The sequence below is a fragment of the Dromaius novaehollandiae genome, chromosome 5 (genome assembly GCF_036370855.1).
Source record: "Dromaius novaehollandiae isolate bDroNov1 chromosome 5, bDroNov1.hap1, whole genome shotgun sequence".
Lineage (NCBI taxonomy): Eukaryota > Metazoa > Chordata > Aves > Casuariiformes > Dromaiidae > Dromaius > Dromaius novaehollandiae.
In genome coordinates, this window is record NC_088102.1 from 59,158,518 (window position 1) to 59,184,415 (window position 25,898).

At 37.7% G+C, this 25,898-nt stretch overlaps 1 protein-coding gene and 1 long non-coding RNA gene across 8 annotated transcripts in view; one reads left to right on the forward strand and one right to left on the reverse strand.

The window, feature by feature from the left end:
• The window catches only part of SYT9 (synaptotagmin 9), a 66,225-nt gene that overhangs the window by 26,533 nt on the left and 13,794 nt on the right, over window positions 1–25,898 (forward strand). For all 6 annotated transcript variants that reach the window (XM_026104522.2, XM_026104520.2, XM_026104521.2 and 3 more), the window contains one exon: window positions 2,660–3,206. In XM_026104522.2, the coding sequence (XP_025960307.1) occupies window positions 2,660–3,206 (547 nt within the window). The remainder of the gene's footprint in view (window positions 1–2,659; window positions 3,207–25,898) is intronic.
• LOC112985696 (uncharacterized) overlaps window positions 1–25,898 on the reverse strand; it is a 128,702-nt gene that overhangs the window by 682 nt on the left and 102,122 nt on the right. The gene's annotated exons all lie outside the window — the stretch shown is intronic.

Genomic DNA, 25,898 nt, shown 5'->3' on the forward strand with positions numbered 1-25,898 from the left:
CTCAAAGATTTTTAAAGCAGCCAAAGAAGAAAAGTAGGGCAAACTAATGAAACACTTGCAAGAGTTAGAAATGAGATGAAAAGTGATAGATTTTAGACAGAGTCATGACTGTGGGGGAAAAAGTGACTGAACAAGAGTTGATGAAGGCTCCAAGGGAACTGGAGAACCAGTACAGGAGAGAACAGGAAAGATGGAGGGTGAGAGTGTGGGGAGTGGCAGGTGATAAAAGGATTATGCTTCAAACAGTGAGAAGAAGGATCAGCTTGTGAAGAGCCAGTTAGCAGATTTCTGAGTCAAAGCAGATGCACTTCGGCTGGAGAAAGTATAACACTAGCCCAGTTGTTCTTTACTAGCCCTCTTTCTGGCCATCTGGGGCAGCAAGTTTAGCCAAGACTTTTACCTTCAGGCATACTTGAACATGGGTAAAGTGACAGCAGCTAGCAGCCAGGAATTAGTTCAGTAATTACGAGTAGTTCAAAATATATGTATCAGAAAGAATTTGAGAAGTCCCCAAAACAGCGTGAATGCTGCGCAGCAAAAGTTCTAAGTGCCTTTCTTCCTTAGGTTAGTGTAAGAATGGCCAGGGCTCATTTTGTTGTAGGAATCAATGAGGAGGTCAAAGCCATAATTATGGATATCCGAGCCTGATCAGTGACACAGTATTGTGCACCCTACTCCATGCAAGGTTGAATTCCAACTCATGATTAATACTTCAGAAGTAGACTACAGGGCTGGTACTGCTCTGTTTTCCAACTGCTGGGAAATAAGTATGATATAAGATCTACAACCAAAGATTCGCATCCAGCATCTAATATCAAGAGCTCTCATATGTACCTTTGATATTCTAAAAGTACTGACTCAGATACAGGCTTTCTCTGCCACAACAGGACAGCAGTTCTGATACTTTAGTTAATCAAATGACAAATGCACCATATCATCACAGCATATCATCTCACAAGAAACAGCAGCAATCCCAATCTGTAAAAGAATTTGCCTCTTTTCTTCTCTATTGAGGGCATGAACCGTGTCTTCACTCCTGTAAATCTCAGTTCTTTCTTTCTTCTGGCAAGTGTTCCCAGTATGGCCCTCTCCAACAGATGTTACACTGGCTCTCTCTTCACAAGGGTACAACTCTTGTCCAGGTCCCCACACTTTACTATTTGCTGAGGTGGGCTCTATTCTTTACCTTGCTCTTTTATTGCCCCATACTTTTGCCCAGGTCTTCTCCAAAAGACTCTCTCACTGAGAAGGAGGGGCCCATCTTCCTTGTACCGCATTTGCTTTTTGCTCACCTTTTGCCTCTGCTCCTTTCTTGCATAAACGGGTAGGGAGCTGCAGCTTTCCTTTGTGGTGACAGAGCCTCTGCTACAATTCTTGTTAAGATTCCAACAAGGAAGCATGGTCTCCAGTGTCCTCCTTTTTATTCCTCCCTAGGATATTCTGCATCTCCCTGCACTACTACAAGGACCTTAAGGGTTAAGTAATACAAATCTTTTTTTCTGACATAATAATATTTTGTCATGGAAATGACTATTGTGTAACTATATAATTATGTATTATGCAGCAAGAGAGAAAAATTAGGAGAGTTTTCAAGAGGCTGTTCCTGCTTTAAGCACACATAAACACACATTTATAAGAAATGAATGAGTGATGATAGCAGAGGAACTATTGCAGATTACATTCAACATAAATAGTTTTTGACTAATCCTGTACTAACATCTTCCAGGTGCTCTTTTTATGTTTATCCACAGTCCATGGTACTCCGATACAATGAATGACTGCAGAATATGAATAGGACAAAGAAGTAAAATCCAATTCATGCAAGATTAGGATTTTACATAGTCCAATTTTCAGATCCCACTACCCCTACAGGGATTGCAAATTTGATTTCTGCTATCATCCCATGAAGCGGAAACTTCAATCACAATAACTGAGTGACTCCAAATAGTAAATCTCACTGGACTGAAGCTAAAAGCAACTTTCTCTTCTAGGAGTAATGAAACTAAAGCAGCTTTCAGCCTAAGTACTACAGAGCTTATTACATCAGCTAGCAGTTATGAGAGAGAAAAAACAAAACAACTGATGGAGTGGTCAGCATTTCAGATCAGAACATCTCACTTGTAAACACAGTAGTAGTAGCAATCAACAAGTAATTAAAACACAGAGGTGGCAGGAAGCATTCTTCTTTGTCCATCTTTATCTTAAAACCAGAGATCAGCAAGCTCAACTGGCGTCAAAGGCCAGATCCAGCTGCCATTTACATAATGTAACTTATTTCATAGGCATTAATTCAAAGGATTCAGTTGAAAAAAGGTAACAGATAAGAACTGTTACATTAATTATACATGCCAGTAAGGCAGATCCTTTAGGTTTGCAATTGCCATGAATTTGAATTTGCTACAATTTTCAGCCAGGTTTGGAGAGTGCATACCACTGGCTTGAGATGTAGGAACAGAAAATTATGTCATATTAGTAGGCTAATGCTGAAGGTGAGCTCTCCCAATTGTTAGATATTGTGTTTTATCACTTTATGCGAGTAAAATCTGACCCTGTGGTATTATATACACCAAAAATATGTCAAATGAAGACAGGATCTTAAGTGTCTGTGCACAGATATCATATAACAAAATCAATTTAAATTCTTTCATTTTCACTTAAGGCATAATTCAATCCGAAGACAGCTCAACCTCTCCAACCCTGACTTCAACATCCAACAGGTTCAGAAACAGGAGCAACTGACAGGGATTGGCCGCATTAAGCCAGAGCTGTATAAACAAAGATCAGTGGACACAGATGATGGCCGGAGGAATAATAGCAAGGCATGTGGAAAACTGAACTTTATTCTGAAATATGATTGTGATTTAGAGCAGCTGATAGTGAAGATCCACAAGGCTATCAACCTGCCAGCGAAGGACTTCTCTGGAACTTCAGATCCGTATGTGAAGATATATCTGCTTCCCGATAGGAAAACAAAACACCAGACTAAAGTGCACAGAAAGACCCTAAATCCAGTATTTGATGAAGTTTTTTTATTTACTGTCCCATACAATGACCTGAACACACGGAAACTCCATTTCTCTGTATATGACTTTGACAGATTCTCCAGGCATGACTTGATTGGCCAAGTGATAGTGGATAATTTTTTAGATTTGGCAGATTTTCCCAGGGAATGTAATATTTGGAAGGATATTGAATATGTCACCAATGTAAGTATTATAATTTTGCTTTGTGAGATTCTTTGTTTATGGTTATAATTTATTTCTTTTATCTGTTTATAAGTAGAATTCTCTGGTAGATTTATGAAGAAAGATATTCTGTTCTCTCTCTTTCTCAAGATTTGACCTTAATCCAAGGAATTTGTCACTACGTTTTCAGTCCTCACTTTTCCTTCTTTGGTTATATTAAAGAATGTCTTACATAGGAGGTAGCAAGTTTAGTCATTGCCCTGCTGACAGGGTAGAAAAGCTGGAGAATATCTTTCTCTAAATCTTACTTAATCTGAAACTTACTTAAGGAAACACTTATTTTCTTATTTCTGCTATCTTTCTGTGTTTTGCATTATTTGCCCCATAAATTACAGCATACTATTCAGGTATGTCTGCACATTCAAGATTTCCTTTGTAGTGTTCTTCAGTCCTTTAAAAGGCTGTATTCTCATGAAGTGAGGTAACACCCCATATTATAATCCAGGCAAACAGACATGACTGTCCAAAACACTAGGGTCATCAACCAGCCTATAAATACCCAAAGCTACATAACAACTACCTTAGTATATGTTCCATGAAAGAAATTAATCGTACTGAACTGGTTTAACTCTTTGATTGGCATAGCTTTTATTACATGAGGAAACTGGAAACTTATAAAATATGTTTATATTTCTATTGTCTCCAAAGTCTGTAATATCAAGTTCTACATAGGAATCTCATTAGGGTACCACTTACAAAAACTTATCAATAACTTTTGGAATCAAAGAGCTTTCTTCTCTTCTCAAAGCATGGGCCAACCTCCTTGTAATGCTAATAGAAATGAAACATGCACATCCTATGGAGAATAGACCTTCAGTAAGAGTAATGCATTACAGAAACCCACAAAGGTGAAGCTACTGGTGCCAGGAGTCAGTAAATATTTCATTTGCTATGTCCAGCTATACTCAAATGGAGTGCACTTTTTAGAGTCAAATAAACCAAACATTATTAGCAGTAAGATCAAAATCTAAGTTAGTTAGACCTCGGTACAGGAAAGCATCTAAGCACATACTTAGCTGACTGTAAGAAACTGTTGAAAAGCTAAGTGTATCCTGAGAGGATTTTCCAGAATTCCATCACCTTAGACCTCTGTGATCTGGAGCATGCTGTATTACAGACCAAAGGGATTAATCCATTTTCTTCATTTGGAATTTCTTTTTGAGAATTGATGTTGTCCTTATTTCAAGGTCACTTCTCAGTGTTCTTAGTCAGTATTTGTCTGGAACATGCTGTGTACCCATGGCACGTACCATTTTACAATACAGTGGAACTTGAGCAGCAGCATTTGCAGTTCTCTTCTTTGAGGGTAACAGGTGGGGGACATGGACACTCGGTGTCAGAGATGGATGAACCTGACTTTCTATGAAAAGTTCTTGCTCTTCCATCACAAATGAGAAGCAAGAATCTAAAAGAGCAGATCGTAATCATTCCCTGAGTGAAAACCTGGCTTTGTGCAGCATTAAGTGTCCCAGACCCTTAATGAAGGACTTGTGTCCTTTTCAATTTTACAACCAAGTGGAAGTTGAATGCTCACACACACTGGAGTAGACTTTGGTATCTACCATTTCTTTTTCCATTCTTCAGCACTGGGCAAAAGACTGGTTCTGGTATTTTTTTAACCACTTCCCCTTTCAAAATTCAAAAGCAACATGACATACACTCTTAAGTTTGTGTTCAGATTTTCTAAAATCTCTGAAATTAAAGATATCAGATATGAAATATGAGCCACTTAACAACTTGCTAAATTATTAATTCCTGTCAATATTAACTCCTGGGTGAAGTAGAACTCTGTTTATCCAAACACAACACATGACCTGGAATCTAGACTTGTCACTGGGTTTTCACTAACAGAGACCTTTTCAAAGCAAATGACTCACAGTAGGAGACACAGTCTAATTTTGACTAATGTGAGTTTTGAGAAAAAAGTATCAGATAAATGAAACTGTGTAGTACTCAGCTTTCTAATTAACATTTCCAAAATTCCAAAGGTTAGAACTAACTCAGTAGAATTATGACAATCCCTCCAAGCATCATTTAAGAAATGAAACCAAGCAGCACATTCAAGTTAGCTTTCTTGGCTGTGTAGTTTAGATATCTTACAGACTGACCACAGAAGCTGAATCCTACTGGCTACTCAGTGAAGCTGTTAAAAAAAATACTCCCTTGGCTGCATTCCAGAGCAGGCCATTAGGTGATATTAGTAAATATCTGACATAAAATTCAGCAAAATTTTGAGCACCATGAGGCACTTCATGGTTGCAAACTGAAACTATAACTGTAGCAGCTTTTCAGTCATTTTATCTTTGAATGTCTTCTTGTTTCAAATAATAATTCCAAAATATAAAAATGCTAGGCAAACTTACTGAAGCTTACTTACTGACTGAAGGGAAATATCATTAGATGTAGGTCATTGGAGAGTACAGCACAGGAGGGATAAACCAAGGTGACACACTAGTCCAGACAACTACACGTGACAATTCTGTCATATTTCTGTTTTTCTGAAGAAGAGTGCATTCATTTTAATTGTTTGCGCATCATATTACACTGTAGAGCTGGAGATCCCACAAGCCTTTATTTTACATTATTCTCTATTTTATTGTGTTCTAATCCAATTTGACACAGCAATATAAAAGAATGCATCAAATCCTCTGCTCAACAAATATGCCTGAAATAAGTCAGCTCCACTACAAACAATACCATTAAATTCACCTATTACACCATGTGATTTCTTCTATTTAATTACACTAAAAGTTTTTTTTATCCAAACTGAGGTTTTGATACATTGTAACATCTACTGCCATCCCGAAGTCTGAAATTATTTCATAACATAGGAGCGATGTAAACATTCCTGTCAGCATGAGAAGTTGCTGCATGCTCCAAAGTAGTCTGCCTCCAAACACAGATCTCCAGTATCAGAATGATTGTACTTCTAATCTCAGTTTCTCTGAGCATAAAATCTCTCTCCTGTAACACTGGTGCTTTTTCCAACCAGAAAAAGGCAGCAGTGTAGTGTTTAATGGAACAAATAATTAAGTGGATCAACCTGAGATGAACATGAAAGGAATTAGATCAGCTTTTTGTATATCTACCAGGCAGATTACACTGATTTCTGGCTCATCGAGAAAAAAGGAGATGCTCTCTCTTTTCTGGTTAGGTTTAAATGGTTGGTATATTTTGTTTAGTCAGGGTTTGGGGGTTTGTTTGGGATGTGTTTTTTTTTTTGTAAAGTTCATAGACTGTGATGGCATGTTTCAAAGAGAAAAGAATTGCTCATATTTCCCTGGTGGCCATCTTCAAACTCAAATGTGATCAGGCAAAATACATGGCTTTGTCATAAAATAAGTAAATAGGAAGGACAGGAAACTGTCACATAGCCCATTTTAGTAGAACCTTCTCTTTCAGAAGATGCTAAATATCCACTTGCATAACCTGCTAGGCATCCAGAAAGAAAAATTGTTTCACAAAAACTGCTTGTTAAACATGACCAGGCAGCTACAGGGCAAAGAGAAGGATGGATTCCTGTGAACTAGAAATCTAGTTCTGGTTCATAATGGCTTGTTTGGATTCTCAAAATGCTTGGCCTTTGTCGCTTTCCAAGCAGGTCGTCATCTTTCTAGAAAAGTCTCTGCACTTAAAGCAGGGGAATAATGGAAGAAAGAAAGAATGGTGGAAATTTCCACTCTTATGTGGGCCAGCATTTTCCAAAATGACAACTCATTTTAGGAGGAAAATTTGTGACTCCTGTCTTATATAGCTTTTGACACTGATGGTATCTTTTCGGCTTCCAGAGACAGTTATACTCGAAGTCTAGGCATCAGTGAAAACTGATGTTTGCTATGAAAGTGTTCTTTATCTGAATGCCTAAACTGATCAAAATATATGCTTTTAAAAGCTTCTTACTCATAACATTTCACATTGACATTTTTCTGTCCTCTCACCCCAGGTTGAACATCCCAGAGTAATCTGTCTTCATAACTCTTTCTATAACATTCTCCTCTGGTAGGATATTTACAACAAGACGTAGCAGTGATTATGAACCTAATGTTCTGTTAATCATAGCTACCATATTGATTGTTATCATTTATCCTTATCTTGTGATTCCCTTTAGGCTTTTTGTTGTATGCACCTCCTGTGAAGGTGTGAAACGAAACTCTGGTAAAGTTGAAGGCTGTTGGTCAGATTAAAACAATGGTTTATTCTTTATCTGTAAACAACAGAAATACTAGAAAGAATTCAAAAGGTTACTCTGCTTCTGGGTTTCTGAATATTTTGAAGTGCTTTGCTGTTGTTGATCAGCCTTGAAGAGTGTTGCATCTACCCCTCAAATTAAAAAAAAAAACATATTACAAAAGGAGGGTGGATGGAAATAGAGGAGAAAAATATTTCAGAAAGAAAGAGAGAAAGAGATTAGAGAAAGAAGACTTAACCCTGAGCAATAGATAGAGAATCTGAAAAGCAGTATGTCACAGAATTTAGAGAATGTGGATGGTTCACTGATAATCTGAAAGAGACCTATGGGGAGTTCAAAGCTATAAAGAAACAAGAACCATATGTCAAGTTGTTTAATCTGACATCCAGAAAGAGCCAGCATACGGTAAAGGATGCAAAGACAAAAAATGAATTGCATCAGTTTTTTTAAATCTTCAGGCTTCAGACATACCAGTAGTGGGAAAAAAAAGAAAACAACAGTGTCTGATACAATGCTGAATTCCTTATGCATAGAAGCGGTAAACCAAACCACAGTTTAAAAAAAGAATGAACTTAAGTTGTACATTGATATACAGGCTAGTGGTTTGACAAGAAGAGAGTTAAAAAGTAGGATGGTTGTAAGTATTTGAAATGATACACTCTAGAAATACTGATTGTTCACTGCTCTTATTGTCAAATTTGCCTGAGAATGAAAGATATGAGGAGTTGTATTTTTAGGCATGTATGTTGTATAACTGAGATGCAATTGGAATCATAACACCACCAGAAGGAAGTTTCAAGTTCCCTGTTTCGAAGATGTTAATGCCAACCACACTATGTGTAAAAGAGAGGCAAAGACAGAGATTAATTTTTTAAAAAATATTTCAGTCAGTTGTTTATGGAAAGCATAATAAAAGTCTAAAATTCTGAAACCTCAGCAAGCCTGCCAGATTTCCTGCAGTTCAAAACTCCATTCTGTCCTCAGACTGAAAAAATCTTCTCTAAAGGTTACATCACTCATGACCACTCCTGCTAACAGGCTGTGAACAATTCAGTGTGTGCCAAATGCACATGTGTAGGTGCAGGACATAATGCTTAGTGCACTCCCAAAGCTCTGAGCAAAATAAACTTTCTTTTCTGAAAAAAGTAAGTCAATCCTGTCCCTAACTCATGGACAGCGGAGCAGACCCAGACAAAGAGACTTGTTCAAGACACTGCACTGCTTAGTAGCAGAGATGAGAATGGATCCAGAAGCCGCAGACTCCTGGCACCAGCCTTAAACCATATCTTCTTCTACAATTTACAGATACTGCCGCTGGCAGTAAGTCAGCTAAGTCCACCTACTCTGATTTTTAAAATGGGTAGCTTGCCAAGATGTTTTAGCCAATACTTGTAAATATCCTGTTTTGGCAAATTGCTAGGTTTAAAAAAGTGATGGGATTGAGAAGGAGATCTCAGAAAAAGATTTAAATTGTTTAGAATAGTTAAATGAAGTTTTTTGAGTCAACAGTTTGAGAAGGAACAGAAACAAATGAAATCTCTGGCTCTAGGTATGACTCCAAATCCAAACTGTCAATGTTAAGTGCCATGTCTACTTTTTAGGACTGTAGCAGAAAATGGGAAACACTAGTTGACTTTTTCCAATACTGAAGACTTATCTGGAATTAAACTGACATTCTGTTTATCTAAAACCTGGTAGGCCTTGGCATCAGGGAGGCAATCAGTTGTTGATATGGACTGGTACCCATTTAATTGATTTACAAATGCAAGTTTCTCTGGAAGAGGGAGATTTGCAAACCAACCTATCTTGCCCATTTAAAAGCATGCCAGAAGCTTAAGGAACAGCAGTTATTTCATAGCTAAACAAATTAAGTCAGTAAACACAAAAGGTAAGATTCATCTCACTTACATTTTAGATATATTAAAAATACACAACCAAAACTAAGTAGCACTCAAAAAATACAGAAAGCATAATTACATTCAAGTGGCTGATTGCTGGATATTCATCTTCTCTTAAGCCCTCAAGGTCACTGTTTGTTTCATGAGTTTTTTTCTGATTATTCTTACTTAATCAAATTCACAGAAAAATTAAAAGTCCCTGTGTAATGAATCATTTCATGGCCAAAATATGCTGAAAAGTCATAGATCTTTAATCTTGCAGATTTCTGTGGACCACCACAGTGAGGATGGAAAAGAAATTAGTTAGCCTTCAGCATCAACACAGCAGTTACGGTAGTCATCATACGTCAGATAACTGCTTTAGTTGGTGTTTTTCCTACAGTTTTCACATTTTATAACAACCACATATTTAAACAGGTTAATTTTCAAAACTGAATAACACCTTTTGTCTTCCCGTGTTTTATTTTTTATCTGATGACTTTGCTAATCACCTCATAGAAGATTTATCAGAAATAACATAGATTTAAATGATTAGGAAACAGCACTCAGCATGGTGGAAGTAAGGACAGGTACAGTTATAATTACCTTATATGGTCATGAAGAGACCTATAAACTTATTTACACTGCAGTTGCTTATAAGGACCTCTCAACTGCTGCAGTAAATAGAAGTGGACTTGTATACATGCCTGAAGCCTAAACTGTAAATTATATGGGAGATAATTGTTCCAATTGTGAGAAAGAGAAAGAATACAAATTCTGAATGGTCTGAAGTTTAAAATAGTCAGGTGCTTTGAAAAACATTGGTTTCATATGCAGGCAGGCAGGTCCCAAGTCACCAGTGCAAGCACTCCAAACTTGGCACTAAATATAATGATGAATGTTCAGTGCAAGTGACTACATAACAACTTTTTACCTCAACAGGCACGGTTAGAAGCAGGATGAACGCTGTAATGTTAACTGAGGCTTCAATGGCATTTATTGGGGTTTTGGGATAAGTTTAAGACCAAATTAATTTAGAGAATTGTGTATATGTGTATGTATAACATGAAGTTTCTATAACCCAGGAAGCACAGCCATCAAAGTTTCCAAATAAGCTTTTTCATCTAGATATTCTGCTCAAAAAAAAAATATATATATATTTGTGAAAATGGGCCCATTTCAGTGAAATAATTTTTTAGACAAAATGGTTTTTAAAAGCCATTATTTTGACAAGACTGAGCTTTCAGAATAAGATGTTTCGATTTCTCATTTGGAATGCCTTTCTATTGCAATATTTTAAAATATCTTGAAAGTTGAAATAGGAACAAAATGCTTTGTTTATATCAAAGCAAAAATATTTCAAGCCAGTTGAGGGATATTCTGTTTCAAAATGAAAATAACTCAGGATTCTTTATGAAATGAAAATCCTGGTTTCCACACACGTTCTTCCTCCACCAATCAATGCTGTATATTCTTGAGCGCCCTCTTCCGTCTCTATTTTATGTATATTTCTGCTCAGCATCAGCCCCAGAACAGCAGTAGTGTATGAAGAACACTTTCCTCCACGTATTAGCTGTGTGCTAAAAAAGGTTAAACAGAATCCTAAATTCCTGTTTTTCTAGATTACTGGAAGAGTCTGTAGCCGTCCCTGTACTACACCTCCCCTTTCCCCTTGCTCTCTGTTCTCACCCTCCACTGCCAATTCTTTTTTTCTAGAAATCTCACTCTAAACAACACTCAGAGATAGCCTTATCCTTCAGTGAAACAGCTCACAATAACATACACACTGCACATAAAGTAAAGCCAAAATGTAAACCCCATCAGCCAAGCCTATCCTTAAATTATACCATGCAATTTTGTTAGTCGGAACAGCAAACCAATACATTGGTCTAATATTTTACAATTCACAGGCAGCAATTCTTCAAGATGAATGAAGAGTACTCCCACAGTGGTAACTCTAAAACAGCTGTACTAAGGTGATCTTGGCTGCAACCATTCTGCACATGATCAGAGATTAGACTGTATCATACCCATTTTTCTACAGGGTTATGTTACTTTAAACTTAAATATGTATTCAGCCAGGTGGGGAAAAAAATCTCTTTGAACCAGCGTTTAATTATTGAACAGTTTGGGAATACTTACTTTGTCTTTTTATTTTGTAGAGGTCATGGAAAGCATTAAAATAGCCTGTGAATTCATCAAAATTTCTGAAAAACCCCATTCTGTAAATTCAGTTTCAATTTTTGGAGCCAAACTTGAAAGTATTCTTCCCTCTGAACTGCACATACTGTGCTTATGTGAAATGCCTCAAGCCATTTTTAGTCTTTAATCCCCACAAGATATCAGAGCCATCAGACATCCTTCTCCACCAAACAGGCTATTTTAGAATTTTACAGTTTTCCTCTGTGTACAGTCTTTCTTCCCAGTTCTCATGTTACTTTTCCCTATAGTCATAGGGAATAGTTCCCTATTGTCATAGTCTTATATTAAGCACTAAGTAGACTTTTTTGTTATTGTGTATTATTAACTTAGGGCTTAACTGTGCCTGTGCTCCAAACTCTTGCTAAGACATACTGGATATTTTGGCCACCCCAGAAAGAGAACAGACAGCAGACTTTGACTCTTGGATCATAAGCAGTGACAGATTAATTTGGAATGGCTGACATGGTCACTACCCCAGTTTTCTGCCCCTTCCCTCCCAAAGGTTGTCATCTCCCAGAGATGGCCTAGCTACTTGGGAAGCCCCTCCTGCACATCATACCTACCAGGCTGGCATCCTAATGCATGCTGAAGCGAGTGCCTATTGGGATACAATCCCGGCTTCAGCTTTCCTAGTATGCCTGTGCCCCTGGGTAACTACACAGAAAAGAAAATGCCCCCTCTTCTCACCAAGATGTAAGATTCATTTGTCCCTTTTAAACTCTGGTCAGAGGACATAACATATCTCACACTTCAGCCACTAAGGATTCCAGAATCTTATTAGAATTCTGTTACTGAGGACAAAAACATTGTCTATGCAGAAGGAATTACTGGACCATAACTATAGCACAGTTTTATGCTCATAGGCTAAATTACAGGGATTGCTGAACTTAAGCTGAGACTATACTGTTTGCTAAAAAAATCACAGAAAGGCTCTCTTCACAATTGCCTACCGCAGTTGTGAGGAGAAAACATTAGAAGAAACATTAGTTGCAATCAAGATTTGAACAGGCTGGCAGAGAAGGATATATTGCTGGAACACTCAGAAATGCTCAGACGAAGCCTTTATGAGGAAAAAAAGTAGCATTGTACTATTCCTTAAATAGACATATCCGTAATAGACAACGTTTAAGTTACAGAATGGCATTGGTAGAGGATGCTACGAGTAAAAGATGCATGTCCCCAGCCATGTTGTTAAAGACTTGTGGTCAGGTGCCACCTATTTATGGCTTTTGTAATCTAGGAGGCTTTTAGCAGCTCATGGTATACTTTGGAAGAAATAAAAGATGGATTAACTGGATTGACATAAATGAGAGTGGAAATTTAAAAAGACACACAATACCTTTTGCTGAGATTTAGCTATCCAAATGAATATTTCAATTGGAAGTGGATATCCAAATGGATATCTGAACGAAATATCCAATGGAAATTCCAATTTGGAATTGTCCCTGGAAGGCCTCTTAGATGCCTCTCACATGACAGCTTTTCCCAGTTCAACCTCAGGCCCTGCAGAGCAGTAAGGCTCTGTAGAGAACTTTGCTCAGATTACTGCAGCTACACTCTTCATGTCCTTCACTTTGTAAAAGTAATTTACTTGGCAGCCAAACTATACCAGGGAAGAGGGACACAAAGGCATCGTTCTTTCATGGAAAATGAGCCTATTTTCTTAGGAGTGGAGTTAAAGAAACAATATAAAAATGGAGGTACCTACAACCTGAAAAAAGCTTTTTCATCAAGATTTATCAGTCCCAAGATTACTACCTTTTTACAGTACAGATCTTTCTTTACAGATCTTTTACAGTACAAACTTTCACCCAGTTTTTTATTTAATTTCTCCTCATGCATGTACATTTCTCTAAACATTCAGAAAGATACATATGTGTATGAGGAATGACTTCTGAAGTGTTTCCTGAAGAAATCCAACAGGCCATCAGCAACATCATTTTGTGCCTGCCTGACTAGGTTTAAAGGACACACACAAACCTCAGAATTCTACCCTGTCCCTCACAAACATGGAAAGGCAATTTACAATGCAAACTCAAATTCTAGAATTGTGGATATATTAACTTCTGTAGTTAGTCCCACTGAAGTCACTAAAACTACTCACATGGGTAAAATGAAGAGTACAGTCATTTGTAGTGTCTGAGACTTCCTATGGCTCCCTAGCAGAGAATTAGAATGAGTATTTCACATCATGTAATTTGGTGAAGTGACAGGCTCAAATGAAGAGACTACATTAGCAACATTTATGGTATCATGACATTTGAAATCCATATAGCTTCATTCTTTCTGGCGCTTCATTGCTTGATTAAACACCTTGCTCTATTTACTTAGGAAAACAGTAGTCCCAAGATACAGCTCACCTTACTGAGTGCTTAATCATTCACTACGCCTTTCATCAGACAGACTCAAAACTAAAGCTACATATACCAGCTGGAAGGAGATTTCTGACAAGTGATAACATCTTGCTTGTGATGGACAGGGGAGCAGAAAACAACTGGAGGTTGTCACAGCTGATTGTATGAACTACTGGGATAAATTCCACCATCAGATTCTTGGGCCGAATCTGGCATCTTAAAAACAGCACTTTGTGAGAACATCAGAAAATGTAACCAGGCCTGTCAGACAACCAGTTGCTAACAGCCACAGTACAAGTGGCTGAACTCCACCATACCTCCTACCTAAGATTTTTTATTCCCTTTCCTGCAGTAACATTATTTTAAAAGGAGCAATGAATAAGAGCTTAGCAATACATACAGTATCTAATATTTTCTCTTAATGTAGAAACTGCAACCTGAATGCTAAGAAAGTTAACACAGAAAAATAAAAAAATTAATAACTCCCACACTATATTTTGCATATTTGTTCTCAGAATTCATAGAATTCTTTCCATGTTTTCATTTTAAAAGCACGCTGTGGTTTTATAAATATTTGTAAAAGCCAGCTGTGGTTTAATCAGCCGTCTGATCTACATTATGGTAACTCTTCTGAACAGCCTGAACAATAAAATAAATACGTATGCAGGAAAAGAGGGGGAAAAAGTGTGTACAAGAAGGTTGGGAAGAAAACAGAAGGCTTTGGTTTCAAGCCCCTTAAAGAGTTATTTATGAGCATCAGGATGAAAAGAATCACTTTAAAATAATGAAAACCTTTCAATGTCCAAACAGAAAATCTTACAGTAGATGCTAATTTAAACAATAAACTCCATTCTACTAGCACCACCATGAGCAGTCCTCAGGATGAGATCTTGGCTCCAGTAAAGTCAGGGAAAGAATTCCCACTGGAGCTCAGATTTCATGCATACCCTCTTGCTATAGCTTGGAAACAGTATCTTGTTAACAGTACAAAGAGCCACATGGAATAATATAAGTAAATCAGCTGTGGGGTACAGCAAGAAATTCAGTAGAACAGAAGAACAATCCAGTGACAATCTTTCAAATACTCGCAGCAAAATAAATGCATGACAATAATGACCTGCTCAACAAAGATTTAACTTTTTTTTTCCTTTTTCCCCCACTAATTAGATGACATATGAGTCAGCTATCAAATTTGGTGCAGATAGAAATCCCTATGTCAGAAATGAACTGGGTTCTACGTCCACATCAACTTTGGACCTGCTGGCAGCAGCCCTAATAGAATGAAAATGCAACAGACTATTTTTCCTCAAGGTTGTTCTGCAGTGAGCACCTCTGACCCATTCCTTTCAGTAGTTCATCAGTTTCTCATTTGCCAGCTCCTCTTCCATATTCTTCACTTCACTGAATATAAAGAGTGTCAACAGTCTTGGGAAAGTTGTAAGAAACAGTGCTTTCAACACAAAGTTTTTATTATTAAACAACATTTAAAAAAGCTTTTCATACTATATAAAACCATAATACTTTTCAACAAAACATATGTATTTTTTAAAAACAGAGCAGTAAATACAGCAATAGATACTCATTTTCTTCCATCTAGCTACTCTGCTGCTCTTACCAATCATTTATTTCAGGAAAGCTTTCAGTGCTAGACCTGCACAAAAAAGGGATATTATCCTTCCATTCAGACAGCCTTGCTCTGGAAGTTATGAGCCAGGATGCTCAGAGATAACTACACTAGATTCTTTCAAAATCATACTCCTTTCCAAAAAATTGAAATCAGGCCCTTTTAAGGTGTCAAACTGAGTATCCAAAATCATTGATCATTCTCAAAGTGAGCAACAATTCTCAAGAGAAGCCATCCTTTAGGACAAGTCAACTTGCAACTTTTCCTTCATTTTGAAAGAGCCAGATTATTTAAGTTATATGCAACTAAATGGAAAAATTGAGAAGGCTCCTAAGTGACTGCAAGACATCACTTACAAAGTCACTTGAAGACTTTCTAAAAATGTAGCCTTTTTCCTACTCATAGGATAGTATGTACATAATAACATCAGCTGTTCTACATATAAAGATAATCATGCAAAAGTCTAGGCAGCTCACCCCAACTTCATCACCCAAATGCATGTGAGGCCAACAGGAAGAGAGCAAAAGAAGCCATAAAAAGAAATCCTTTTTCTCTCTTAAGTACATTCTACACTGAGTACAAATGTAAACCATGTTAGAAAAAGTTTTTTAAGATGAGGAAATTCTGTTGACTCATGTTTATGGACTTAAAATACTCAAGCTCTTCTATCCATGTTTGGTGCATTCTTTTCACCTCACATCTTATACTGCCCTCTAGGCATTCTATAAAAGATAAAACATGCTAACTAAAATAGTCCTAAAATACATGTCTAAATATAATGGAGATGCACAAGTATATCTGATAGAGAGCAAGAATTACAGAAAAAGAACTGTTATCACGCACTACACAATCACATTTTCACCTGTTCACACTGTAGACACCTGATGATGCACTTGATTTCAGAGTCTGCATTTTCTAAAATAGATTTCTCTCTTCTTTCCCTTCCCCTTCCTTTAGCTTCCTCACATTCTTCAGTTTTATTTTAAAGCTGTTTTTCTTTACAGCTGCTAAACAGATGTAGTGCTAGATTAGTAAACTTCCTAACAGCTTTGGAGATTAAAATATTCTATTCATTTGTAAAGTAGGTGAATGATGTACAGTAGCAGCATAACTTCTCCTCCCCTGCATCTGCGGAGCTTAGTATCATAATGGTGATAATCCAGAACAGTCTCAGAAGAAAAGAGGATAGCTAAATTTCTATGACACTGGCTTTTTGAACAGTATCACTAGCTAAAATACTGAGAAACACTGAAATATTTTTGGCTTTGCCTAAGAGAAGTGGTAAAAGTAACCCCTTGTTGTTTGATCAGCACAGATTCCACGGCATTAATTCAGAAGGTCAGTCAGAGAGGTGTGCCCTGAGAGGGTTATATACCCAATAGCATATAGGCATATTATGTGGTTAGCAAATTTTCCATAGCAGTCTGTTGCAAAATTGTCAGGAGCAGTTCTAGCAGGAAAAAGAACAGCCTCCCTTATCCCTCATCCCCCGCCCCCCAAAAAGAACCCCCCCAAAAATGAACCTCCATAGACCCAACTTCTCTCCTAATTCAAATATGAAGTTTCTTTGAAGCATGGTTTGATAAATAAATGATGAAAGCAGTCCTGTTTTTCACACTTTTGGAATGACACACTAATTTTATTGACATTCTCATTCTTCCTTCCTCTATTATTTTAATTCCATTTGTATTTCAAAACCAGAGAGATTTGCAAGTATAAAATGAGACAATTTTGCAGTATTGAAGATCTAGGGGGTTTGTCTTTTTTGCCATATTTAACAGATATGTTTTTGTAGGATTAGCCTTAGTGTCCATGACTACATTTTTCTTCCATTTAGCTTGCAATTAAAATGGAATGGTTACGCCAGGACAATCAACGCAGTATGACTGCACACCTTTTAACCCAATCCATGAACAGAATAATGCTAGCAGTGAAGTAGTCTCTTTACCTTGACTGCTTCACTTTGAAATTTGCAGTGATTTTCTTTTCTAGATGACCCATTTAATTAAATCACTAAGAAGTAAATGAAACTTTTTATGGAAATTGCTTTACTGTTGTTAAAAGCGGGTGATTTTATAGAGAAGTCTTGCTAGTAAAATGCGTGCTGTTAAATTTAGTTGTGCTTTCAATCTAATGGAAGGTTATGTGGAATGCTCTCAGACATGTTTTTAAGCCATAATGATCCCTTTTCACTATTTCTCTTATATTGATATTTTCTGTGGGTTGAGTCTGGCATGGCACCAGTGTTGTTGCTTATACACATAACAGGTCACAGGTCAACTTTTTGCATTTAGTTACACCACTTAAGGGTAACTAAATCAATTTCAAAGGTAACAGGATTTAAACATCAGGAAGTTCTAGGAAAAAGTTAGCCTTTACCAGAAAAACATGAAATATTCTGACTAGTTCCTGAAAGGGGGTTGGGGGTTGGGAAAAGGACGAGAAACAAAAGAATTGTCTCTAGAGAAACAAAACAAATAGAGAAACTTCAATGGAAAGGTACTTTATCTTTGTTTTTAAAATTGCAAAATACATGAAAGGTGCCTATTTCAAAGAGTAAACAACTTTCCTGTAAATCACAATGAAGAAAATCTCTGTGTAACTTTCAAAAAAAATTAAAGAAACGATTCATAAAGCCATGCCTCTTTCCCCACCCACTAAATGGGCACTAAATTTAAAGGGGGATACATGTGGAAAATATTAGTATTGAAAAGGCTACCTTAGGTATACCTTAATAATTGAGGTAGTGCTCCTCTCATTACTTTTTAATGGGTTGAGAAACCAGAAGGGAACAGAAAGAGAGAAACAGAAAGGCCACACCACAGATTTTATTGAACTTTACTGGATTTCTGGATATCACAAGTATTTTAAAATGGTTAGATGGAGTTTGGATTAATGATAGCATACTGTTCACTAATAGTTATTTTAGTGGTCTGTAAAAGGAGTCCATTACATTCAAATGGTCAAAATCTAGAGGCAAAGTGCTTCTTCACTGTCTGTGTATGACTAACAGTGAGCACATGCTTCCCTAGCTTCTGGATTTATTAAACTAGGACCCCAAGCAAAATGATCCTCTCCTAACCTTCCCAGTGCGCCTATAAGTCTACACCAGACCACTGTATCTTCTCTTTTGAAATGAGAACAGAGATGGAATTACACAACAGATGGCTAAAACCCATCAAGAGGTATCTGATTTTAAAATTAACCATATCTCAGAGAAAAGCTCAGGAATAGTAAAAATGACATGTTACTGCAACATGAAGTTTGACACCAGCTTTCTAGTTTTCAAGTATACTACATTATTTCGAGCCTTCTCTGACCTTTTTCTTACCAAGTTGTTTAAAAAGAGAATGAATTTTAGAGCAAAATTTCACTTAGACTAAAAGTAGATTCAGTTTTAAAAAAATGACCTTTCTTTATTATCCATTTAGAGTACAATCTGTGCTAAGTCTGGGTAGAAAGGAAGTCAGTACAGAACACCTAATGTGAGTATAATGAACACATCCTTAAAACACTGTCAGTGCTTACAGATATAGAAAAGGACATCTCTGTTTTTTCTCTTACTGTGACTCCATCTTTCTTCAACATTACCCATCTATTTAGTTTCTCTCCTTTTCAAAATGATATGATTAGTATTCATGACATAAAAGGCAGCTGCATTATACAACACAAAATGCAAGTATTGAGAATGACGTTCAGTGCTAAGGAAAGGCGAGGAACTGTTAGGAGTAGAGGCCAGCGCTTTAATTTAATTTCAGTTTAGCAGCATGTCTGTGTTTGTCTTTTTGTACGGGCTGGCCCCTCCAGTAGACTTTATCCTTAATGAAGACTGTGGCAGGGAGCAGCAAGGGCTGGCCACTCCCTAAGGGCCAGCGAGCAGGCAGTGAGCTGAGGGGGACAGCACAGTCAGCAGGGCAGGGCCTCACCATCAGGGCCATCCCTCTGCCCCGTGAGGGAGCAGGGCAGATGGGGGCAGCCCCAGGCCTCAGCGATGGGAAGGGACTGGGAAGGGACGGCTGGTTGCCCACTGGTCGGGGTTGCAGTGGGGGTCGGGGGAGCCGTGGCCGGGCAGGGGCAGGGCCATGGTGGGGCTGGAGCTGGCACTGCTGCTGCACCTGGTGGTGCTGCACCTGGTGGTGCTGCACCTGGTGGTGCTGCACCTGGTGGTGCTGCACCTGGTGGTGCTGCACCTGGTGGTGCTGCACCTGGTGGTGCTGCACCTGGTGGTGCTGCACCTGGTGGTGCTGCACCTGGTGGTGCTGCGAGGCAGGGACTGATGGCACGGGGCTAGACTGAGATGGGGGCCTGGGGCTGGGCAGGGTGGGGGAGGCCCAGGGGCTGGGCAGGGCCGTTCTGGCCTCTTAGTGCTCTCAGGGGCCTGACAGACTGATGTCAATCCCTGTACAGGGACAGATGATTGACAAGGGTTAGAAATTAGAGCATCTTTTGATATTTTAGTAGATCTGTAAGTTCACGTGCAGCCATTGTAACTCAAGGTAGAATTAAAGGCCACCACATTCATTTGCTAACAAATATAATTGAAATTGGCATCTTCATTTTAACACAAAGGAAGAAATACTAACAGGCAAGACATTTCTGATTAAAATATTTTGATTAGTTAACTTGTTTTTAAAACTAGTTTCCTCCCTTGATATTTTCCTTGGACGTATTTGCAATTTTCCTTATTAGAGGGATATTGAGATAATTAAACATTACTTTCAACTTCTGTCAGAATGGAAGCAAGAGGGAAATGGCAAATAACTCATAGCAGAAATAATTTTTTGCATTAGGATGGATTTGCTGCTTGACTTTCTTCAAGCTCGTGCCTGCCTAGAAATAGTGAACATTTAACATGTAATTTAGCCTCCCCTGCTAACAGGCCAGCATTTACCCCTGCAGTCATAAGAGTTTACTTTATTTTCTCTTTCCATCTGCATAATGTTCATCAAGAGTTTTCTTTTAAGTCAGCAGGGTTGTCCCAAGCAGACTAGCTCATATTGTAAGATACTGGGCACTACAATGGCAGTAACCTGTCTTTTACTTTGTTTTTTCAATCTCAGTATTTCACAAAAAATTGAGGTCTAATCCAAATCAGTTACTATTTGTTAAAATATTGTTTTTGACATGACAAATACTGAGGACGTTCATTCAAAGCTTTGGTTCTCACTTTGGGAAACTACTGCTCATTTTTTCAGATTGTACTGGTAAGTTGTTTTGTGAAACTGAGAGGCATCTGCTGTCTGCCTGACCTACTTGTTCCTCCATTTTTACCAACTTTACCTAACATCAAAATTCTTATTTTTCCCAGATGAAGTTCTCTTTTGGATTTCCTTTCACATAGTTGCTCTCCAAACACCTATTCCTAAATAGAACAATTTACATTTCACTCCTGTTCCCAAGCTTGTCAGCATTTCTAAAGCACTACTGCTTGTCTGCAGAGAGAAATGTTTGAGTCAACTCTGTCCTAAAGTACTCTCCTTTAAAGATTTATTATTATGAAATCATTGAATCCACACTCAAGGAACTTCCATTTTAAGGACTTCTGAAGCACAATACCGAAGACAGTAACTTGTAAACACTTACATTGTGGGATATACTGGAAGAAAAGAAGCAGCAATTATCCGTCCACAGCACCTCACTTGTAAATTCACATCTTATATGCTATGACATTTTCATTTCTAAATATTAGATCAGGAAGATACAATCATTTTCTTTAGCTCTAAAGTGTCTCCTGCTCTTCCCTCTTTTTCCCCTCTCTCCTCCATAACGATCAAAATGATAAAGAGTACATTCTAGTGCCTGGAAAAAAAGAATCTGGGCAGAGGGAGGGAAGGCAGTTTTTGTTTCAGTAAATCCACACTGTGCTTTGTCTTTTTGTAGAAAAGCAACAAGTCACAGAAGAGTCTCATAAAAAAATAATTCAAGACAGCAAAAGAGTGTTCAGTAAAACTGTTTAACTAGAAGGAGGAACTTAATTTTTTTTTAATTGACTTCTCTTCCTGACCAGCAATGACATCTGGCAAGTCTTCAAAAACGACCCTGTATACACACTCTTTCCTCCTCTTAGTAACTGATGAGGACATTAATAATTACTTTATTATCTTTCTACAGAAGTTTCATTTTCAGAATGCCTTATTACTGTTTTTCCTGTGACATCACCTTCTGACACCGTCACACACACATAAACAGAACAAGTAATTCCAGCTTTTCCAATCATTTATCTACTAATTTTCATTAGCTCAATTCAGATTATCCCCCCAGTTCATCAATTTACTTGGGAACAAATTAAGACATTACCTCTGTCTGAATAATAGCATAATTTGTTAGATTCACTCCTAGGCCCAGATTCAGCAAAGTACTTTAATCTCTGGGCTGTAAAACCAAAAATCTACTTAAGTATTCAAACCCATTAAAATCTATAAGATTTAAGCGTATGTTCAAAAACAAGTATGTGTACGTAGTTTATCTTTACTGAATGGAAGGTTTTTAAAATAAGGATCTTATTACACAATAATTTACCAATAATATCTTAAATGGCTCAATCAGAACAAATACATTCTATAAATGCAGTCAGATAACTGAAGACAATATGCAGCTAACTGATTGGAAAGGCAATCTAATTTTTAATCACTGCCATTCTACTTATAGAATATAAATTATGTCAATGGAGATGTTGTGTCTTTAGAGAGAGAAGTGCATTGACTGCCTACAGAAAAAGACCTTTTTCTTTGATTGACTAAGGACATTGTGGCAAGAGCAAGTTATGCGTGTGTTCCTCCCAAAGACAGTAACTACATTTGTTCTGAACCACATATGAAGGAGAAAGGCAAATCCTTTGACTCCAGTTACCCACATCCTAAGATATCTTGACTGACTGGCACAACACAGTCATGTCTGGAGAAGGCTATTATCTGGACTGCAGTGATCCACCTTAAAGAAACGTAGTCATGACATGGGATGATGGGAACAGGAGAAAAAACCAAAAACCTCAAAAGATCTCCAGGCTCTGAAGCGAAGACACAGAATTATAGACACCATAGCATAACTTTACTTTGTTTTCTCTATGAAATGGAAGAGGAAACCTTCCTGGGCCCTCTGACCCTGATCCAATAAACAGCTTTGAACAATATATCAAATTTTTTCTGCCTCTCACTTTCCCATCCTGTACAACAAAAATGTACCTTCTTCGAGTATCAGTCCTGTTGGGGTATTGGGAGCAAACAAGAAGTTCCAACATTTAGCACTGGACAATAGATGGGTTCAGGATTGAGAAAGGAACAAAAGGCACAGAGCAAAAGACTCCACATCCTGCTGTGATGCAAACAGCCTCATGTTCAGAGGCTTGGTGCAGAAGAGAGGCAAACTGAAAAAGAAGTAAGAACAAGAACACTGTTGTGAAGTCCGAAAAGCCAAGGAACTTGTTGCAAATATTATTTTAAACCTGACAAAAACTAACCAAGGATATAGCATCTGCTGGATGCTTTGCTTTTGATACTGTCTTTAGATAGAAATTGCCAAGATGCTAAGCGAAACTATGAAAAAGTTAAAATAAGGCAAAACACTCCCTGAGCTGATAATTGTAGTGTCTATCTACCACCTAGTCTGCAGGAAAGACTCCTTCTTTCAGTCCCTAGAAAGTACAGCACGAAGATGTAGCATTCAGATTTGGCCTGTCAGCCAAGACGTCTGTCTGACTGTAAGATGCTCCAGAATCCTCTGATGAAAGACAGTAGAAGCTATTGTGGTATCGTCCTCAGGAATGTAGATCCTGACAGACAAAAATTAAGTTAAATACTTAGTTAATGCAGCAAGTTTGATATTGAACTTACCTGTGTTAGAGGAAAATATTTTTTTAAAGCAGAATGTGAACCACCTTCTTTTGGTCAGCAGGCAGCCCTAAGTGCTTTTCTTTCTCTCTTGTAAGCCTTTTTTTTGCTTGAATTCTTTATCTAAGGCTCCTTTTCATTATGTTAGTCATGCAAGAATTTCTCATGTCTAGCATTTTTATCAATGGGTGCCAAGTAACAATTACCGTGCCACAGACAACCCCATGGAGGAATACTGGGGATTCAAAGGTGCCCTTTCTCATCTTGCCTCTTTGTCCTTCCCATCAGATAAGCTTCTGTATATACACTTTGCACAGTCATATAGGCATGCAAGCTCATAGCCAGTCTGTGACCCGACATGAAAATCATATTGTACACCCAAAGCCATATAAAATCCAGAGTGAATTGCATTCAAACACTTCCACTTTTTTTATAGATTTCATCACTATAGTGAAGTTAAGTTTCAGAATTACATTTTTTAATGTTCTTTCCTAATAAAAGAAATCAGACTCATTTTAGCGTATATGGCTCTAAAAGCTTCTTTATGTACTTATTTTCACTTAAAAAAAAAAATGAAAGAAATACAGTCAATGAAATGCAAAAAAATAGAGCCATACTGAGAAAATAGTACAATTTGCAAAGTAACTTAAAACATCAAATATAGTCTGAAGTTGATCTATTGAAAGAATAATTACAAAAGACAGGCCATTCCCACTTTCCACAACCTTTACTCAAACATATCTCTGTAGACATAGTTTTGATTGAGGCATTAATAAATGCCTGTTTTGGTACAGTTCATTTCTTTGATTTAAGATGTCACGAAAATAGAATTTTCCATTTGTATTTTCTCTAGTCATCTTAAAATGTGAATCCTTCTGTAATGAGAATGCAGCTGGCACTCTTGTAGTCATGTACAAATCTAATTAAAGTCAAACATTTCTAAAGAGTTTTTCTTGATGTGCATGTCTCATGCATGTAGCTCAAAATTGCTAGTACCTTAAAAAACTATTTTAATGATTAGCAACTTTAGAACAAATAAGCAAGTACATGACTGCCTGCCAGTGCTCCCCTTAGTGGTATGTATATGACATGCATAAAAGTACAACTGAGCACTTCACAATCCACAATTAACTTTATTTTTGTGACATACCATAAAAGTAGTGGCTGTCATTTAATGGACAGGGAACTGAGGAACCTGGTATAATTGAGGCATATGCATTTAAACTAAGTAAGGGTGGCACAGAAACTACTTGCTAGCAGGCCTAACACAGCTTGTGTGCTTCAGAAATACAGAATGCAAGTTTCTAAAGAAACAGGTACAGAACTTATGGCTCCTAACCCAAGGATAGCATGTCGTTTTCTAGGCCACAGGCAAAATGAGAAGTTGTAAGCTATCATATGTCTTGTTTCTTTCCATCCCTTGCTGCCTGTTTCGCATGACTTTACATATCCATTCTCTGCACCTAAACACATTTATGAGAAGGGATGACTCAGACTATTTACAGGTGCTCTCTGATCCTAAATGGCATCTCCATTTGTCAGAATGTCCCTAACTACTAGGCAATTTACAGATTTCACTGAGAAGGTTTGATCCAGACTGAGCTTCTTAACATAGCCCCCATGGAATCAAAAGTGAAGCCATTTAAGGGTCCAGTGTCACAGTTCTCTTTAAGAGTACACACCTCCCTGTTTAACATGCTGAGCTATACTCACCTAAGCACCAGCACGGAGCTGTTGACACAATACTAGGGAATGATGCAGGCTAATCTCTAACACAATTAGTAATTTTAATACCTATAAATAGCATGTGACTGTAGGCTAACAAGCTATTAACATTACCAGTGGAAATCAGCATTTTAAAAGATACATTATCACTCTATTAGTTTTACATGGGGACAACCAGAAATATTTTCTGGTTAAAGCAGGAACAATAACCATTTCAGTAGAAGCCATTGAAAATGACTCAATAGTATGACTTTTATGATATATCAAATATTTCCACCAGAAATGGAACAAGGAGGAAACTAAGTGGGAGGGAGGCCATATTTCTACACTTCTTAATATAATGAAAGGGATTTTCCTTTAGCTTCCAGTATGAGACTCTCTTCCTTTTTGGAGATGCAGTTTTCAGGCAAACCTTGCGGCTTACGCTTTTAGTTGAAGATCCCAGCTGTCTGATTACCCATTACTGAATACAGAAAAATATCTCTCTCTCCCAGGTAACACTGGACAACTTTTCAGGGAAGAAACTTCATGCTCTTGCTCTATTGAATATAGGGCTGCATTAACAGAACAAGGGCTCAGAGACAAATCTAGGCAGGATGATCAGAAGCAGGTATCAAGTTGAACAGCTCACCATAAGGTACAACTAACAATATCCAGGCACTCAGTCATCACCTCAAACCTCTGGGTGTGCTAAAGCCTGGGGCACTGAAGAAGCAGACCAGACACCAAACTTGTAGCACCTTTTCTGGAATGTAGGAATGAGCAGGTTACAGATTAAAAATGGAGGCAGTTGCTTTCTTCCTCTGATCGTGGACACTTTTTAAGGACAGTGGGAGGAGAGCTTAGACATTAGGTA